Source organism: Zootoca vivipara, chromosome Z2 (assembly GCF_965207765.1).
Source record: "Zootoca vivipara chromosome Z2, rZooViv2.hap1.1, whole genome shotgun sequence".
Lineage (NCBI taxonomy): Eukaryota > Metazoa > Chordata > Lepidosauria > Squamata > Lacertidae > Zootoca > Zootoca vivipara.
This window is the reverse complement of record NC_142585.1, coordinates 25,180,915-25,195,840: the sequence shown is the minus strand read 5'-3', so window position 1 is coordinate 25,195,840 and position 14,926 is coordinate 25,180,915. Positions and strand designations below refer to the sequence as shown.

The window sequence follows — 14,926 nt, the reverse complement described above, 5'->3', positions numbered from 1 at the left end:
ATCAGATTTTGCCATTCAGTGAACAGCTTGGGCAAATAAACACTTTCCCGAAGAAAACTGCTTTGATTTCTTTCCCTGCTCAAGCATTTTCCTGCCTGAGACCAAGGACAAGATTGTATCTCCTCCGTTCTGTATACCAAAAGACAACTGTATTGTCACTTGAAGCTTTCCTCCATGATACCAGCTTTGCATGGGGGAACAATGCAGTTTGCACATCACACAGAGCTCTGTCTGCTTTATGCCCCTTAGCATCTTCCATCTGAATCTGTCTCACTCTGCCCAATGGTAAAGCTGGCTCTAGACTTAACAAAGCTTGAAGCTTCCAAAAAGGGGAAATGTTTCCCAAATCAATGGTTGATGTATGTAACTGTAAAAGGCAGAATAAATGTTGCGCAAAAATGCATTCAGTATGATCACAGGGGATTCTCCCCCCTCCCCCTTTTTTAATGAACTGGTGTACAAGTGCTCTGCCAAATATTCATGCATAACACTCATAATAAAACCATTTCAGGTGTTCCCTACCTTTAACATCAAATGTTAAGATTTCAGTAGAAAAAGGTAAAGGGACCCCTGACCATTAGGTCCAGTCATGACCGACTCTGGGGTTGCGGTGCTCATCTCACATTATTGGCCGAGGGAGCCGGCGTACAGCTTCCAGGTCATGTGGCCAGCATGACAAAGCCACTTCTGGCGAACCAGAGCAGCACACTGAAACGCCATTTACCTTTCCGCTGGAGCAGTACCTATTTATCTACTTGCACTTTAACGTGCTTTTGAACTGCTAGGTTGGCAGGAGCTGGGACCGAGCAAGGGGAGCTCACCCCGTCGCGGGGATTCGAACTGCTGACCTTCTGATCAGCAAGCCCTAGACTCTGTGGTTTAACCCACAGCGCCACCTGTGTTCAGTATACTAGTTTCAATTTACAGGGCAATCCTCCACATGATTACCCTCTGGCCCCCTAGATTGTCCCCAAAGGTACAAACAACAACTATGGGGTCAAATAGGTGTTGGGTATTTTCACTGGAAAGCCAGTGTATGCCCATCAAGACATGTAGCTGTTTTCCCTTAAGATAAAAATGACGTTAACTGCTCTTTAAAAATAAAAAGTGAGAATGATTTAAGGTACGGTAGCCAAAGTGGTCTTTTCCAAATGTTGTGGAACTACAACTCCTATTGTCCCTGACTATTGGTCATGCTGACAGGGGCTGATGGGAGTCATCGTTCAACATCTGGTGTTCCCCACAATGGTTGTCCCAGGTAGAAAGCATAGTGTGGCTTAGCATGAAATCATGATTATCACCACAATGACGTTTTGTAAAGTGTATGCAGACAACTCTCAATTTGTGTGCGTATGATGCATGCCCGACCATGCATGCATGCACCATGTTCGGCACCAGAAAAGGGCGGGGACAGGGCAGGCTTACACGCACTCCACCGATGGCGGGTTGCTTGTATTGAAATTCTACAACTTTGGGCTTTAGTGTTTTAGGGCACTGTGTCCTGCTGTGAGTGGTTTTATTTATGTCAGCAGGATTTTAGGGCTATAGTTGTACATTACTGCAATAAGTGTTCTGTGATTTACGTATTATTTGGGGGGGAGGAATTTGTATGCAGTATAAAAAATCTTTATGACTCTATTTAAAGTCAGGAACCTTCATATCTTTCCGTTTATCAGAGTATGATCTAGTTTTTTTAAAAAGGTACAAGTTGATATTTGCTATCCAGTGAATTTTTCAAGCACATTGCAAACATGTCAGAATAGAAATGAAACAAACCATTTCTTAGGTGCTGTATAACTGAGGAAAAATTTGGAAGGGAAAATGTTAGCTAATTATTATTTTTTGTCCTTTTCCATACAGGGCGGGAAGAAATTTTATCATGGACCTTGCGGGGGTCGAGACTGCAGTGCAGGCTGCCAGTGCTTTCCAGAGAAAGGTGGTCGGGTAAGTTGACACTTTCTTCTTTTTTTGGTGAAGGGAAATGTGCCCAGGTTTCTTATCACAGCTGTCTTTTCTCTCAAAGAAAACAGAGTTAATATGCTTAAGGCCCTGTCTAGTGGATTCATAAGGCTAGGAGAGTGAGGAAGAACAGCTGCAGGAGAACACCAGGCCCAGCCAAAACTTTGAAATCTCACATAGAAGACTTAAACCTTAAAATCTCTGCACCAAAGCTGCAGCAGAGCCAGCCAGTTAACTGGAAAACAAAATGCAGTATAGATTCTTGTGTATGGACATCAAAAGAAACGTATTATTTCAAAGTCCTCTGTGAGCTTCAATATCACCTTTGAAGGGCCAGTGCTCTTCCTCTGGCCCCATCCACTTGATACATTTAAAACAGTTTCAAACCACTTTAAGACAGTCATAACTTCCCCCAAAATAATCTTGGAAACTGTAGCTTGTTAAGGGGTGCTGAGAGTTGTTAGGAAACCTCATCACCTGACAGAGTGGTTTAACAGTCAAGCCCTCTTACCTGGGAACTCTGCGGACTCTAGTTGTGTGAGGGGAATTGTTGTTGTTGTTTAGTCGTGTCCGACTCTTCGTGACCCCATGGACCACAGCACGCCAGGCACTCCTGTCTTCCACTGCCTCCCGCAGTTTGGTCAAACTCATGTTTGTCTCCTAATAACACTAATTAAACTTCAACAAACCACAGTTCCCAGGATTCTTTTGGGGAAGCCATGCCTGTTTAAAGTAGTGTGGGCCTCTTTCTACATGTTCCTGGAAATCTAGTTCAGGCCTAGTTTATATATGGAGTTTAGTGGGTAATAGGACTCTTTTATTCTTTTCTCTTTTTTGATCCACTTTGGACTGAAAGTTGGAAGGTTAGTCATTTTAAATGCTGCCTCATGGCGAAAGACCCCTTGCATACAGAAAGCTAAACCCTTCTTTGTCGACAAGAATAGTGGTTCCCTGCTTGTACCCAGTGTGTGGATCTCACATGTTCTAGTTTAACATGCACACCTGGTGTTTGCACCATGTTACTTTCTAGTCTTCCAGAATCTGGTGCCTTCCAGAAGTTTTGGGCTGCAACTCCCACCAGCTGCAGCCAGCCAGCATGGCCATGATCCCATCAGCTCCAGCATCGTACAGCTGTGCTGGCTGGTGCTGATAGGTGTTGCAATCCAGAATAGCTGGTTGGGGAAGGCTGTAATAAAACCCTTCTGCTTTGGTCCAAATCACGTCCATCTCCTTGAACAAAAATTCTGACGAATGATGTAATCATTGACAGATGTCCTGGGTGTCATCATCCTGTCTCTTTCCATTGCTTGGGTTCATCTGGATTGTTTGAACTGGACACATCGCTGTTGACCTTGCAGTTCAAACTATTGGTTTTATCCTTTGTGAAGATGTCACAAAGATTTTGATTTGTTTTCACAACTGACCTGGGAACTTGGATGAACTTTTACTTTTATTTCTTGCGGGTTCTAAACTATTAGGTCTAGTCATTGCTTTAAAATTTTGGGGGTGACATGGTGGGGAGCAACACCCTTCACTAGAAATTCCAGCTCCCATAAACAAGAATTGAAGAGGACTTTCATAGCAGCATGGAAGCATGCAATTAGCCTAGTTCAGGTATCACTGAAACTATAGTTTAGCATAACAACAAAGATGCAGTGAGCCTCATACTCTCATGCCCTCCTGCCTGCCTTCTCCAGTGTGGCCCCAAGGAAAAGTTCAGAAACTTTTCTTCTAGTTTAGATTAACTACACTGTATGATTGTTTTATTTTAATTTGACAAAAATATTTTTAATTGACAAAAACAGTATAAAATATTCATTAATAACACCAATTAGCCCAAACATTAAAGCCATTTATGAGTTTATGTAATAAAGTGACATGTTAACATGAGGGTTGCCTAAAGGAAAAGTTTTTTTGCAGGCTCCAGAAATAATATAGTAAAGGTGGCTGCCTAACATCAATGGGCAGGGAGTTCTGAAGTGTAGGTGCTGCCACACTGAAGGATCAATCCCTTGCAAGGGCAGAGCATCCAACTAAGAGCAGACCCACTGAAGTCAATGGACCTAAGTTTGTTGTATCTATTAACTTCATTGGGTCTACTGTAAGTAGAACTAGCATTGGATGAAGGGCAGTATAAAAATTCAATTAATAATAATAATGCCATCAATGCAGATTAGAACCTCCACCCAGAAGTGTAGGTTGAAATCCCACTCTTTCACCCCTGCTAACCCTCTGCATTTGTGTGGGTCGAATTGTCCAAAGAATTAACCAGTGTGGTAAAGAAATTGGGAATAAAGCTCATAGGACCACTTGGTTCTTCTCACTGGGCCAAGAGTGGGCACCTGGGGGCCTCCACAAGTTGAGGTATGCGAGCTCCCATCACCCCCAAACCAGCAATGGTCAGGACTGATGGGAGTGGGGGGTCCGACAACATCTGGAGTTCCACAGGTTTCTTGCCCCTGTTGTAGCTGATGGTAGAGTTTACATTTGGTGCAGTGGGAAATTCCAGAAACTCTCCCTATGTGTGAAAGGTGCTTGTAGATGAGAACCAGATAGCTTAATTAAAGCTGTGCTCTGAAAGAAACAATCAGCAGAAGCTGCAAAAGGAATGTTGCAGATTTTCCACCTGGTTGCCATTCGCTCTTTGACCTGTAGCCTTAGGCGAGCTTAGCCCCTGAGTTGTTGCTGTTGCTGTTTTTGCCCCCTCTTCTTCTTCAAGCAGTTCCCATTTGGTTAGCGTATTACCAGACAAGCCTTGCGGAGGAGGGAGTGGGAAGGTTTCCCCCTGACTCTGCTCTTTTTGGGCCATTAAGGGACGGAAGGGGCTTTGCACAGGCTCACCCACACAGCTGGTGATGCATCCTGCATGGTGCTCTGTGTTCTGTCATGTATTTTTCAATGCTTGCACAGCTTGTAGCAGCCCCTCGCCTCCCCCTGCCCTTCCTTCCCCCATACCCAATCTCCCGAGGCCTGCTCTCTTATCTGGGAAGATAACTTCTCTAAACATCACTGGAAATGTTCTATATGGTCCTCTTATATCCTATCCCAGCCCAAAAAAGTACAGGTCATGTGAACTTCGCTTTAATTTCTTCTCTGTCTTTGGCAGTGCAAAATTTTCTCAGGATCTGAACAATTTGTAATGAGGTGGGTTATGTCCTCTTAACTTCTGCAAGGGGGAGAGAGCCTGTGTGGCTTCTGAATGATCTTTTTTATCAGCCATAAGGGAGGGGGTGTCAGGTGACCGTGCCCCAAAATTGAAAAAATGCATGAGGTGGGATGGGCCCTCACAGCCTGGCCCTAGCCCTAGTGCCAGTGTGCACAATTGCTTCACGCCCCTTTGTTGGTACATTTGTGGGGTTTCTTCTTCTTCAGCATTTCATGTCCATCTTTGGATAGATGCCTCATTCAAGTTCTCTCTAGCATTCTCTGTTTGCTTTCCACATTAGTTATAGATCATCCACCCACCACATGGGTGGTCATGCCCTCTGTTTTTTGAAATTGTAGGGTCTCCATGCGAACATTGCTTTATTCTATCAACCCGAGTTGTTTCTTGCCACATGTCCTGCATATAACCATTTTAACTTCACATCCTTTTCTATTACATCTGTAACTTTTGATCTTTGTTGTATCCAATTACTAGCTTTTCTGAATTTTAATGATACAGTATTCCTAAAACTGCATGTTTCATGGCATATTTTGTTGTTCTCTGCTCCATAATATACACATATGGAACACTTCATAATTCACATCTAAGGAAATGTTTGAATTTAGTTATTTACAGTTGTATTATTATTATTATTATTATTATTTCCCACCTTTCTCCCAGTTGAGATTCTACATTCAAAAACATTGATATATAATACAAAGTTATGGGGGGAACTAGTTAAAAACAATTATTAAAATACAGTCATACCTCGTTTTAAGTACGCTTTGGTTTGAGTACTTTCAGTTTAAGTACTCCTCAGACCCATCTGGAACGGATTAATCCACTTTCCATTACTTTCAATGGGAAAGTTCGCTTCAGGTTAAGTACGCTTCAGGTTAAGTACGGACTTCCGGAACCAATTACACTCATACTTCGGGTTAAGTACGCTTCAGGTTGAGTACCCCACGGACCCGTCTGGAACGGATTAATCCACTTTCCATTATTTTCAATGGGAAAGTTTGCTTCAGGTTAAGTATGCTTCAGGTTAAGTACAGACTTCCGGAACCAATTGTGTACTTAAACCGAGGTACCACTGTACATCATAAAACATTTAGAACCAGCAATTAAAATGCAGTTTGCCCAGAGAGCAGCCCAGTAATCAACATCATCTGTACCTTAGCTTCCAAGGACATTTTGAAATAGAAAGGAGTTAGCCTGCTGGCAGAAGGATAACAAAGAGGGAGCCAGTTTACCTGTTTTTAGGAGTGAATTCCATGATATGGGAGCAGCCACAGCAGTTACTACTGAACTGTGCCACTGATGTTAATAGGACTGAAAGAAGGTATTAACCCTTAGCACCCAGGACGGAGTGCTTTCAGGCCCGGGACCAAGGTCTTTATAGGTCTTTATAGGTCATGACCAGTACTTGGAACTGTGCCCCCAAACAGACTGGTAGCCAGTGAAGTTGTTTTAACAGAGGAGATGCATACCAGGAGCTTCTCCCAATGCCTAGAACAGGAGTGCAGAACTTGATCTGATAAATAGGCCAGACCCCAACCTCCCCCATCCCTTCCAGGCCATTTTTACCACCCATCTGCCAGTCACCTGCCATCATTGCAATGTCATGCGACAGCGACAAACCCAGAAGGGGACTGCTGAAAGTGAACCCCTTTGAAGGTGCACTTTAAGTACCAGTCAGCATTGGCGATGCATCCTCTTGGTTGTGCTAGGGAGTTCCCAGACTACCAGTTGTTCCTTTGCAGCTGCACTCTTACACATGACATCAGGTGTGGGGAAGGTGGCTGCTGCAAAATCTCCTCTGGACTAAACTGAAACCTGTGCCAGATGCGGGCTGGAGGTTCCCCACCCCTGGCTTAGAACATCTGATGCAGCCAGCTACGCCCATTTATTCCTCTGCTCACCGGCACCTGCTGCTCTGTTGAGGTGCGGTACACACAATATTGCATGAGGGCACTGCAGTGCAGCAAACATGGGGCCAGTTAGCATCCTCTAAGACCCATCTCAGTGGAGTGCCTGGGTCCAGCTATCTGAGTCACCAATTAAATCCACTTGTCAGCTTACAACCTGACTGTTGTGCAGCTGTGAGCTGCTTTTCCCAGATTAATCTGTTTGCTTTGTTGCCCCCCTTTCCTTTATCCCCCCAAAACTGTTTTCCTTTCTGTTCCCTTAACTGCTTTTCTGGTTTTGAACTTCATTTTCCCCCAATTCATTTATCCTCTACCTCCATTCTGTTGCCTTTCAAGAATATGTATTCAGACTCTCAAAAGTAGGTCCCATCTTCTATGCATGGAACCCCATTGCTCTTCGCTTCATGGGAGGTGCAGTTAGGTCAGGAAGCCTCTAGTTATTCAGTTTCTCATTTTTAATCCAGCCACAAAGCTATGGTTACCAGCTTTGGAAAAAAGCCAGGATATTAAACCAAATTCAAACAATGGTTTAATATCCTGGCTTGTTCCAAAGCTAGTTTCTAGGTTTAGATGAACCAGGAAACTATTGTTAACTGAAGACACCCCAATTTGTTTTTTTTTTTTTGCTCATGCAAAGGGTCTGTGTCTGTGGGCAAAAGGCTTATTCAGGCCTCAGGTTACTGAGTCAATATATGATTGCCTGAACACAGTCAATGCTGCTGCATTAAAAAAAAAATCTTTTAGGAAACTGCACTGTAAAGAAAAAAAGAACCCAATAAGATAACCTTTTCTGATAATGCACATCTTCTAATCCATAGCAAATGTTAGTGTTTTCAGTGTTTGTCAGGGAGATTTAAGTCTAGCCAATAAACGAATCATGGTATCTTTTTCTCCCAATGGGTAAACATAAAAGTGGGGGGGGGGGAGTAATACTGTTGTTTTACTTGGGGGTTACAATTATCTTCAAAGTAAAGAAGTCCTGACCATCTGTTAGCTGTTATTCAACATGTCTTTGGCAAAATTTCAGGTGAAAATGAGGTAATAGTAAGTCAAACAAACTTGCTATGCCAATGTTGTTTTTATTAACAACCACCAAGACCTTTTTTTTCTAATTTCCAAAAATGCTCACTGCTGCCAAATGGGGCATTAAGCAAGTAGTGTACATTTCCTCCCTCTCCCACTCAGTACAAGGAGTCCCAGCCATTAGCGGGATATGTGTGCGTGCCTATAGTGGTGAAATAAAAATTGTACATTGCAGCTGCTACCCTACCCCACTACAGTTGTGCAATCAAGACAGGACCCATGTACGTGTAGGTTGTGGTGAGAGTTCTGCAAGCCTGGAGAGCATGTTTGCCAAGACATCTCAAGGAGCAGGCGCTGCTGGTCATATCTTGCTCTCAAACATCTGGGTGTTTGGTCAGGATGACTCTTGAAACAGGCCATTTGTTGATCTTCCTGGCTGTCAGTGCCTGTAATAAAACAATGAGAGCCCTTGGGCTGCCTCTGCAGACAGCTGCACTGTTCTCCACAGTCAGATACAGGGCTGCCTACTCCCATGTAAACATTCCTCATATGGGAGCCAACTATGCCATAGTTGCATCTGGCAGGCTAGAAATGGGAGATACTAGGCTAGAAATGGCTCTGTGCCCCCCACCCAAGCACCTGTGTAAACTTACCAAAGCTACAGGTCACGCAGCATCTCCCTTTTCTTTAATGATTCTGCCCTCCTAGGCTGGCAACTGGGTCTTCTCAATAGGAAGGGCTATCAGGGCTTGCTGTTCAGGCAACAATAATCTTTCCTGGCTCTAGTTTTTGATCTGCCAGCTCTTATCCCTGGTTTGAGTCCTGGCTCCCATTCCATTTGTGCTTAGAGTTCAGCTCACAACACATTCTGCTGCTTTGCAGCCAGCCTAGCACGCTGCACTCCTTTTTCTGTAGTACTATACATAAAACGTAACTGTTCCCATCCCTGCAAAAACTCCGAAACCTTGCGGGTGTTCGGGGAAACCAGATGAAAATCCACAACTTTAGCAAAAGGGGCTGTGCTGTTCATACAGCTGCATACACATGGCTTATCTGTACTGAAACCAATTAAAAAACCTTTCCCATCTTAAATGAGGACATCTCAAGTGCTTGCTTTTGAAATGGCCTCAAAGCCTGGTTTGCAAACTGTGATCTTTGGAGCAGTTCCAGGGCGTCTTGCAAATTGCTTCTGGAACACTGGCAATCCATCTGTTGCTCTGCAAACGCTGTTGTTTCTTGTGAGTGGTGGTCTTGCGAAGGAGCCATGCACTACTTTTTCTTTTTCTTTCTTTTTTTGCGTGCTTGTAGATGAGCTCACTAGAAGGAAGGGACACCAAAGCTTTGGAAAGCATTAGATGTGCATTGCCTTGTGCTGGGGGGGGGGGGGGAGGATGTTAGTAGAACACTTTACTCGACATGCACTAGGCATTTGTACTGCCCTGGTTCAGTCCCCTAAGCAGTTTCTTTCAAAAAACCAGATGCTAAATCCAATAGTGGATGTGTAGAATGTCGGTCAATCGCATAGGAACATTTGGGGGGTGGAGCCTGGGAGACCAGGTTTCAAATCCCCACTTGGCCATGAAGCTCATTGGGTGGTCTTGCCACTGCCTCCCAGCATAACCTTCCTCTCAGGCTGGTAGCGGGGATTAAATTAGAGTGAGGAGAGCTGTGTATGCCCCCTTGAGGGGGGAAAGGCAGGATATAAATGTAACAAATTAATAGATCTTACTAAGGCAGACCAATTGGGCCATCAATCTCAGTACTGTCTATATCAGCCTTTCTCAACCTTGTATCTCCAAATGTTGTTGGACTACAACTCCTATCTTATCTAGCCAGCATCACCAGTGGTCAGGGATGGCGAGAAGTGTAGTTCAATAACATTTGTGGACCCAAGGCTGAGAAATACTGTTCTGTACTGAATCACAGTGGCTCTCCAGGGTTCCACACGGGGAACATTTTCATCTCTACCTTGAGATGCTGGGCATTGAACCTGAGATCTTCTCTTTGAAAAGTTACCCCCACCTCCCTTCCCATATAAGTAACTTTTCAAAGATAACATGAGCCATTGTAGTCTGAAAATTATGTGTACGCTGGATGTGTCAGCATACCTGCCAACATTTCTCAGGTGAAAATGGGTCATTTTTCACTCCTCCACCATTTTTGTCCCCCACCCCCACAGAGCATTTCCACCACCACTTCACCAATGGAAAAAAGCACACATGACCTCCAGCGTCCTGAGATAACCCCTTAATCTCAATTTTATTTTGTTTTATTCTTTGGTAGATTTACAAAAAGAAAAGCACACACCAATAAATAAATTTTAGAAAGGGGCAAGACTAGACATGGATACACAAAGCAGTTTTGAAGAAGAAGAAGAGGAAGAGGAAGAGGAAGAGGAAGAGGAAGAGGAAGAGGAAGAGGAAGAGGAAGAAGAAGAAGAAGAAGAAGAAGAAGAAGAAGAAGAAGAAGAAGAAGAAGAAGACTTGCATTCTGCTCCCCCTTTCTTTCTGCCCAGGGCAGCCCTGCCTTTTGCCTGCCCCTCAGAGCCAGCGCATCATACGGTGCTGGACCTTGGCAGTGGTAGCCTCTCCTCCTCATCCAGCAGTCACTACAAGCTGCCCAAGGGAGGAGGCCAACAGTGGCAGCCATGGAGAGGCAACAGGCTGATCCCTCACAGCTGTTGCGGTTGCCACCGTAATTCAGGACAAGCACTGGCTCATCCTCCTCCCCAAGCTTGGCAACAACAGCAGCACTGGCAGCATAAATGGGGACATTCCAACATCAAATAAGAAGCCAGGGTGACTTTTGCAATTCTGGGGCTGTGCCTGGAAAATCGGGGCACTTGGAGGACATGTGTCAGGGTGTAAGAACCGAACCAGGTCTGTGCATTTAGTTGAACTTTGAAGGTTTGAACAAAATTAAACTGAGGCTGTGGAATCCCTTTCCATTCTATTCCTGTGCCACACCTGACCTGGCAGCTTAATTGAGTCATTGAATTAATAAAACAAAACAAAACAATTTGGTGAATTAATTCAATTATTTGAAACCTTGCTGATATCTTTCTAGCCCACTGTGCTAAAGGTAAAGGTAAAGGGATTCCTGACCATTAGGTCCAGTCGTGACCGACTCTGGGGTTGCGCGCTCATCTCGCATTATAATTAATTATTAATGCTCATCTCGCATTGATAGCCCACTGTGCTATCAATGAGTAAATGGAGTAAATGGAAGATGTGAAAGGAAGGAAATACATTAAATACATAAAGTGCTTAACAACTTGGGACCAGCTTACCTGAGATAAACTTACCCTATATATGCCCACTTGAACACTTCAATATACAGAACTATCACTGCTACAAGTACCACATAATATCTGTTCTGCATTTGTAAGAAACTAATCCAGGCATCCCCAAACTTCGGCCCTCCAGATGTTTTGGACTACAATTCCCATAATCCCTGACCACTGGTCCTGTTAGCTAGGGATCATGGGAGTTGTAGGCCAAAACATCTGGAGGGCCACAGTTTGGGGATGCCTGAACTAATCTTTTAGTGTGGTAGCACCTACACTTTGGAATTCCCTGCTGATTGACATTTGGCAGGCATCTTCAGTGTACTTGTTCTGGTGCCTGCTAAAAACATTTTTGTTTAGACAAGCCTACACAGATTTGTAGAATGCTGATGTGTGTTTTAATTGGTTTTTTTGTTTTCTCTGATCTTATTTTTTAATGTTTTAGATAGCTGCTTATACTGATAATTTTCTTGCTTTGTTCTTCTATAAACCTCTGTGATGGGTGTTGTGTTTTTTTTTTACAACCAAGCAGGGTATAAATTTTATGACATAAATAGATAAATAAATTTCACTGGAGAATCTAGGCAGAAGTATATATGAATGCAGCGTTAGGCCCTTCCTCTGAAGTTAGGTCCTCAGAAGAGAGTATCAAAAGCAATAAGGGCATAGAACCACCCATTTAGACAGCCACAAGGGCAAAAGTCAAGCTGAAAGCCAGGAAATAAAAGTTTCGCCAACAAGCCTCAGTGCCAGAAACTGCAAACCTAATTAGGCTGTGAGGAAGTTCACCCGCCATAAAAGCCCGCAGCCAAGCTAAGTTCATAGTCAAATGGTTAATCCAACAAGTTCATTGTGGTGCCAGTTGGCTTGGAGCAAATAGGATGTCTGTCTAAGGATCTTCCTAGAAAATAAGTAATGTTTGTATCTGTGATGCAAGGCAAGAGCATTCTTCAAAGAGAGGAGAGAGAGAGAGAAATTGTGGATTTGAAGCAGACTGGAACGCATCCTGATACAACAATGGCTTTCATAATGCTAATAATGCCAGGAATGGGCTTTAAGATGTGTTCCAAAGTGTGTTTAGTAAATGTGTGCTAATGTTGCATAACACTGAAAGGAAATGCCAGAGGAAAAATCACAAGTAACGTATTGCAGAACAATGTATTTAACGAGTTACAACCTGTATGCTATTACATGCCTTCAATTTGTTTAAATTAATGAATCAATAGGTTAGAAGGACATGTCAACAAAGAGAAGCTGTATGCCTCAAAAACATTGTCCAAACTTGGCAACATTTCTTTGGCATGATCTGAGAGTTGCCACTTCCATTTTGGACCTGATGTTCATTCTTTTAAACTTCTGGCTGGCAAGAGGTTGATTCTACCTAGAGCCAACTTTGATCAATGTGAAGACTTGTCGTCGTCCCCAGCCTTCTATGAAAAGGCTTGGCCTGACCATTGGTCCTTCATGACTTATACACATGATGGTTCCTAAGCAGCTATGCCAGACCCTTCTTGTTCCTTCTACTGCAAGGATGGGGAACCTGTAACTCTCCAGATTTTGCTGAATACAACATGAATTATCCCTGGCCATGCTGGCAAGGCTGGATGGGAAGTGAAGTCCTACAGTACCTGAAGGACCACGTGTTCCTCCTCCTCTTCCTCCACCTATGAGGAAACAACCTGGACCTTTAGCATTAGCGAGGTGGATGCTTAAAGTTTTCACCTACCCTCCAAGTCAGGCATCCCCAAACTCAGCCCTCCAGATGTTTGGGACCACAATTCCCATCATCCCTGACCACTGGTCCTGTTAGGTAGGGATGATGGGAGTTGTAGTCCCAATAATAATAATAATAATAATAATAATAATAATAATAATAATTTATTTATTTATACCTCGGCCACTCTGGGTGGCTTCCAACCGAATATTAAAAACAGCACAGCATCAAACATTAAACACTTCCCTAAACAGGGCCGCCTTCAGTTGTCTTCTAAAAGTAAAATAGTTACTTATTGCCTTGACATCTGCTGGGAGGGCGTTCCACAGGGCGGGTGCCACTACCGAGAAGGCCCTCTGTCTGGTTCCCTGTAACCTCACTTCTCGCAATGAGGGAATCACCAGAAGGCCCTCAGTGCTGGATCTCAGTGTCCGGGCTGAATGGTGGGGGTGGAGACGCTCCTTCAGGTATACAGGAATGAGGCCGTTTAGGGCTTTAAAGGTCAGTACCAACACTTTGAATTGTGTTCGGAAATGTACTGGGAGCCAGTGTCCCAAAACATCTGGAGGGCTGAGTTTGGGGGTGCTTGCTCTAGGTAGTCTATCAAGCAGGGGGGCTTTTTGGTATCTTGGTGTCCATTTGTAACTTCTTGCTTTGGTTAAGTTACGGTGAGTTTTTTGGCTAAGTTAGCTACTCCAGCTTGAGTCAGTGACTTTGGTGGTCCAAGGTGCCCTGGACTGTCTCCTCCAGTGTGATGTTGTTAAGTGTCAAGCATGACATGCATGTTTGAAATAGATGAAATGAGAGGACTAAGGTATTTTCATGGCTTTTGTAAGGATACCCATTTCCACATTTTCCTTGTACGTCTCAATCCCACTGAACAGAGCTTGTTTTGTCAAACATTCAGCCTGAAAAAAAACTTAAAGGTAAAAGTAAAGGGACCCCTGACCATTAGGTCCAGTCGTGACTGACTCTGGGGTTGCGGCGCTCATCTTGCATTATTGGCCGAGGGAGCCGGCGTACAGCTTCCAGGTCATGTGGCCAGCATGACAAAACCGCTTCTGGCGAACCAGAGCAGCGCACGGAAATGCCGTTTACCTTCCCACTGTAGCGATACCTATTTATCTACTTGCACTTTGACGTGCTTTCAAACTGCTAGGTTGGCAGGAGCTGGGACCGAGCGATGGGGATTCAAACCCCGTCATGGGGATTCAAACTGCCGACCTTCTGATCGGCAAGCCCTAGGCTCAGTGCTTTAACCCACAGCATCACCCATGTCCCTAACCAAACTTAGAATAACACAAATTCCAAAAGGATAGCCATGTTATTGTTGTTGTTTAGTCATTTAGTCGTGTCCGACTCTTCGTGACCCCATGGACCAGAGCATGCCAGGCACTCCTCCTGCAGTTTGGCCAGACTCATGTTGGTGGCTTCGAGAACACCGTCCAACCATCTCGTCCGCTGTCGTCCCCTTCTCCTTGTGCCCTCCATCTTTCCCAACATCAGGGTCTTTTCCAGGGAGTCTTCTCTTCTCATGATGTGGCCAAAGTATTGGAGCCTCAGCTTCACGATCTGTCCTTCCAGGGAGCACTCAGGCTGATTTCCTTCAGAATGGATAGGTTTGATCTTCTTGCAGTCCATGGGACTCTCAAGAGTCTCCTCCAGCACCATAATTCAAAAGCATCAATTCTTCGGCGATCAGCCTTCTTTATGGTCCAGCTCTCACTTCCATACATCACTACTGGGAAAACCATAGCTTTAACTATACGGACCTTTGTTGGCAAAGTGATTTCTCTGCTTTTTAAGATGCTGTCTAGGTTTGTCATTGCTTTTCTCCCAAGAATCAGGCGTCTTTTAATTTTGTGACTGCT

The 14,926-nt window shown here is 44.1% G+C and overlaps 1 protein-coding gene across 4 annotated transcripts in view; it reads left to right on the top strand.

Annotated features, from left to right (window-relative positions):
• COL4A6 (collagen type IV alpha 6 chain) overlaps positions 1-14,926 on the top strand; it is a 179,727-nt gene that overhangs the window by 67,760 nt on the left and 97,041 nt on the right. For all 4 annotated transcript variants that reach the window (XM_088664622.1, XM_088664625.1, XM_088664624.1 and 1 more), the window contains one exon: positions 1,861-1,944. In XM_088664622.1, coding sequence (XP_088520748.1) covers positions 1,861-1,944 — 84 coding nt within the window. The remainder of the gene's footprint in view (positions 1-1,860; positions 1,945-14,926) is intronic.